This window comes from Alligator sinensis, unplaced genomic scaffold (assembly GCF_000455745.1).
Source record: "Alligator sinensis unplaced genomic scaffold, ASM45574v1 scaffold448_1, whole genome shotgun sequence".
In the NCBI taxonomy this organism is placed as follows: domain Eukaryota; kingdom Metazoa; phylum Chordata; order Crocodylia; family Alligatoridae; genus Alligator; species Alligator sinensis.
The window spans coordinates 1,193,232-1,198,616 of record NW_005841870.1 but is presented as its reverse complement, the minus strand read 5'-3'; the positions used below and the strand labels follow the sequence as shown (position 1 = coordinate 1,198,616).

Genomic DNA, 5,385 nt, shown 5'->3' with positions numbered 1-5,385 from the left:
AAAGAGTGCTGGGGTCAGATGACCCCAGCTAGGTGCTTGTCTAGTCTCCTCTTAAAGACCTCCAAGGTAGGGGACACCACCACCTCCCTTGGAAGCCCATTCCAGATTTTGGCAACCCACACCGTAAAGAAATTGTTCCTAATGTCTATTCTAAATCTGCTCTCTGTCAGTTTATGGCCATTGTTCCTAGTAACCCCAAGGGGTGCCCTGGTAAACAGAGTATCCCCTATTCCTTGCTGCCCAATTAATTTGTAGATGGCCACAAGATCCCCTCTCAGCCTTCTTTTGCGGAGGCTGAAGAGATTCAGGTCCCTTAATCTCTCTTCATAGGATCTTACCTGCAGGCCCTTAACCATGCAAGTAGCTCTCCTCTTAACCATGCAAGACCCTGTCAAGGTTATCCACATCCCTCTTAAAGTGTGGCGCCCAAAACTGGATGCAGTACTCCAGCTGCGGTCTTACCAATGCCGCATAAAGGGGAAGTATCACTTCCTTAGACCTGCTTGTGATGCACCTACTAATGCATGAAAAAGTGTGGTTGGCTTTACTTATCACTTTGTCACATTGACGACTCATGTTCATTTTGGAGTTGACTGACTCAGAGATCGCTTTCTACTGCTGTACTGGTTAGAAAGTCACCTCCCAATCAATAGGTGTGTTGGTGATTCTTTCTCCCTAGATGTAGCACTTTGCACTTATAACAAATTTATAGCCAGGAAACAAAATTTCTACAGAGAGTTCTTCATTGTGTAATGTCCATCCTATGCACAAACAGAGGCCCAGTTTGCATCAGAACCTGCTCTACTTAATAGATGATGGTAACTTCTGTGAAAAATGTATGGACTAAAAACTCAGCCTTATCCATATAGTGCGGATTAAATAAATAATGATGCAGGGTAAAGGGTTGCAAATGGAAGCTACATCATGGTTAAACTTTAGAATATTTGAAGGCCAGCCATTTCTTGCTCATGCTGTTTTAACTTTAATATTTGTAATTTTATTTTCTCAGCAATTGCCTATGTATTGATTGGTAATGGTCTATATGATGAAGCAGTACAACATTTTTCATCAATGCTACAGGTAAATAGTCACTTGTTTTTGTTTGAAAATTGCTGTTCTGATTTTGTAAAATAAAAATTATTGTAAAATTCTAACCTAAAATCACTCTAGCTTTTAGGACTAACATTTTGGACCAACTCACTCCTATTAAATCTCTGGATTTTTTTGTGAAATTAAAAGGAGACTCTGGTAGCAGATGTGATAGTGAATGCAACAGATAAACCTGGTTTAAAAAAATTAAAAAACCCACACACTTCATTACACAAGTATCCAGGTAAATCCGTTTATATTCAGCTAGCCTGCTGAAGGGGGATTTATTTACTATCAGGAGACAGGAACACAAACAAATAAAAATCACTTTATTTGGTCTGTTTCAGTTTCCTAGAAGTTCAACTGAAAGGGACTACTCTAACATGTAGATTGAGTTGTCTTTCAGTATGTTATTGGTAGGAGTACACTGATAGAGATTTTTAGGGGCTGATACTGATGCCTGATTTTTAAGGAGGCGTATCGGCCGAAAACGAGCCAATTTTCTATACAGCTGTGTGCAGCTGGTAAATCTGTTGTGGAAAAGGCGTGGGGGGCAGATAAAGGGAAGGAGTAGGGTAGGCACTGCCCAAGCATCCCGCACAGGATGGAGCTGCGGGACGGAGCCACGGCTCATTCAGGGAACACGGGGGTGGGTCTCGCTGCTGTGTATACCCGGGGGGGTGGGGGAAACGACACGGACACAGGGAGACATGTGCCTCTGGATCTGCACATGGGGGAAGGGCGGAGGGGGCTGCAGCTGCGGGCTGGGGAGGCCGGCTGGGGGGTGGGGCTGCAGCCTCCCCAAATTTTGTCATAGCCTCCCCATAGCCCCCCTCCCAGTGCCGTCACCACCAGCCCCAAGTGCAGCCCTGCCCAGGCCCCAGCCCATACTGCAGCCCCCCGTGCCCTCCTGGCATGCGCACAGGGGCGGGAGACCCACCCAATGAGCCATAGCTGTCCTGCTCTCTGCCCTGCCCCGTCCTGCCCCAGCTGAGCAGCACCTGCCCCTCCCTCTCTCATCATGGGGGCTGTTGATCTGCCCCCCATCCCCCTTCCCTTCCCCCTCTGCAGCCCCCTTCCCACACAATTCATACCACTTCTCTATGAAACTATGTAAATCACAGGCTGACGCATAACCACACCTAGGCAAATTTGATTTATAAATATGGATTATTATGGATAAGTTGTTCTAATTAACTGAAGCCCAGGTCTGTTTTTAAGACTATCTGGATGCAAGTAATCAGTGCACACCATGAAATGCTATTGATAATCCTTTATCTTGATGTAATAGCATACAACTGTGTGATTTTTTTTTTGTTTTTGTTTTTGTTTTTTTTTGTTTTACTCAAATATAAAGCAGAAACCCATGTGCCATTTAACTAAATTTAAGTAATCTAATGAGGTTACTGCCAAATTCAGCGGGAAAGCAGAAAGGTATGACCTAAAAACTTGCAGGTATATGTAGACTTCTATCTTGAATTAGTCATTTTTTTAAGTTTCTAACAAGGGTTTTAATGTAGGAAACCCTATTTTGTGTGTACCACAGACTACTTCCTGCCTTCTGCCGCTGAATTCAGAAGGAAACCTAGTAAAAAAGTAAGTTAGGAACAGCTGTTGTATCAGCAGAATTAGGAAGGGTAAATAGGGAGTGTGTGCACATGGGTGTGAAGTCTGTATACAGCAGAAGACTTTTATCATGCATATTTTAGTGGAAATGAATACCACTTAGCAATTGTCACACTGACTGGGAATTATCATGCTGGAGAGATGTGCATTCCATAAATACATTTTAAATGAATGTAGTACCAAATACTAAAACATTTAGCAGACCACAGGGGGAGGTGTGTTTTAGCAGCCACACTAAAGCAAGGAAGCAACCCAAAGTTAAAAAAAAAAACCAAAAAAAACCCCAAAAACTTTCTATGGGGAAATCTGTGCTAGTAAATAGTTGATACCTGGCAAGCTAACAGCATTGGGTGTGCCATTAACCCACTATTTAGTAGTAAAGTACACTGTTCCCTAGCAGTCCTTACAGGTAAGTAGGACTGAGCCTACACTACAAACTTTGGCTAATACAGTTTTGTCAGTTAAGGGTGTGAAGAGTTGTTCCCAACTGCCAGAAGTGTAATGGCCATGCTGTCAAGCTCTTTTGGTTGGCATAGATTTTTTTTTTAATTTAGTGAGAGGCACCGGGATGAACTACCTTCACAGAAGAACACTACCACTAGTTTAAAATGCATCCATGCCAGGAATGCTGTACCCTAAGGGGTACCTACAGAGCGCTTCTAGTAGAAACTTCACCTGAGTGTGTGTTTTAACTTTTTTACTGTGGTAAATTTTTTACGTCTAATTCTGTTTCTGCAATTTAGAGCCACGTGCTTTAGAAATAGATCTAACACATGATTTCATTATGACATCAGTGGCTTTTTTGCCAAGAATCTGCCATGATCAATAACAGATTCAGTTTCACCCCTTGTAAAACAATGTAAGTAGTGTTAGTTGAGATGTGGTTCTTAATGGGTCATACAACTTTATAACCATCTTTGTAACTCCTGTCACAGCAGATCTACACAGTGTTATGCTTAAAATGCTGGTAGCTATATGGGTGCTTTGTTTCTACTGGTGGGACAGTAGCACTAGCAACAGTGAGAAATGTTCTGCAAAAATTATGATATTGACAAGAACAGTAGGGCTACTTCTGACGAGTAAAGGCTTTGTTTATTAGCCTGTTGCCTCTCAACCTGACATTTGCAGGTATATTCAGAGCTCATCTAACGGAGCTGTGGTACTGAAGTAACAATAAGCCATCACAAATACCTTGCTGTGTCCTTTTCATTTTTTCCACGAGCAATGTTAAGATAGTGACACTGTGCAAGCAAGTTTGCCAGTTCTTAAATTGGCAAAACGCCATGCCTGGCCCCTAGGAGGAACAAGTCAACGTGTTGCTCTAACTCTAGCCGGGCCAGTGGCACAATGGATAATGCATCTGATGTGGATCAGGAAACTCTTGGATGCTTTTCTTGCTGGAGCGATCTGACCCCAGCTTACTTCCTGCCCCTTGGGCAGGGGGTTGGACCCACTGATCTCGCAAGGTCCCTTCCAGTCCTAATGTCTATGAAATTTATGAAACTTTAGGTTTGTGTCCTGTCTAACTTGTTGGAGTTAGGTGCCTGAGTGATCTGTTTCCACTCAAGGTCCTTGGGACAGAACCAGGAGCAATGGCCTTAAGCTGAGCAATGGCCTCAAGCTGTACCAGAGGAAATTTAGGTTGGAGATTAGGGAGAACTTTCTGATCATGTTGGTGGCAAGCACTGGAACAAGTTATATAAAGCAGCTGTAGAATCTCTATCCCTGGAAATTTTCAAGAGCATGTTAGACAGACACTTGGCTTGGATGGTTTAGTCAGGGATGATCCTGCCTTGAGCAGGGGGTTGGACTGAATGACCTCATGAGGTCCCTTCAAGCCCTAACTTTCCATGATCACTAAAATTAATTTAAAGCCATAAGAATTGTTTTCACCTTAAACAGGAAAGACCTCTTTCAAAGTTTTCAGCACAGAGAAGGAGGGCAGCGTACATGCAAGGACCATATATATCTTTGAAGGAATGTTTTTGTAGTCGGAATGAATCCACAGAAGTGATTTCAAGCACAACTGATAATAATAAAGATATTTAGGTTGGAAATTAGGAAGCACTTTCTTAGAATGAGAGTGGAACAAGCTTCTACTGATCATAGACTGAATTGTAATTTATAATGCTCAATTTTCTATTAATTGGAAATGAGGAGTTAAGCTTCTTTAAACGTAAGAGTTCTCTTGACTAATTTTCCATGTTTCTTCTAATTCTCTCTTTTTTTTCTTTTTATTAAGGTTTTTTGCATTATACTTGCTTGCATAACACAGAACTTTGAAATTGATCCTGCTAGAACTTGCCTGGCTTCTGCTACAGAGTTACTAACTGGCTCCTTTGACTTCAGAAATTCAGCAGCCTCTTGCAGCAGTTCTAGTCCAGGAGCAAATGGTTCAGCTCTTGCTCATAATAGTGTGTTGCAAGGCTGTTAGATTGCTTAGCTATGTTGCCAAAGTTAAATTTACAAGAACAGTGCTAAGTCAGCAACACCCATTTTGCACATCCTTGTGCAATTTACTAGTTTTTATTTTACTATGTAAATAACATTGAGCAATATATTTAAATAGAAAGTACACATGTACTTATATGCAACTTTACTATGACTGTTTTTTCTCTCATTTAAAAACTGTAGATAAAATTGTTCTTGCGGTGGTTCTTTCCTCACTTA

General features: G+C 41.8%; 1 protein-coding gene across 1 annotated transcript in view; it reads left to right on the top strand.

Annotated features, from left to right (window-relative positions):
* Nucleotides 1-5,385, top strand: part of TTC13 (tetratricopeptide repeat domain 13) — a gene marked incomplete at its 5' end in the record, with an annotated part of 67,583 nt that overhangs the window by 12,102 nt on the left and 50,096 nt on the right. The window contains one exon of the mRNA XM_025194733.1: nucleotides 1,010-1,080. Within this exon, the coding sequence (XP_025050518.1) occupies nucleotides 1,010-1,080 (71 nt within the window). The remainder of the gene's footprint in view (nucleotides 1-1,009; nucleotides 1,081-5,385) is intronic.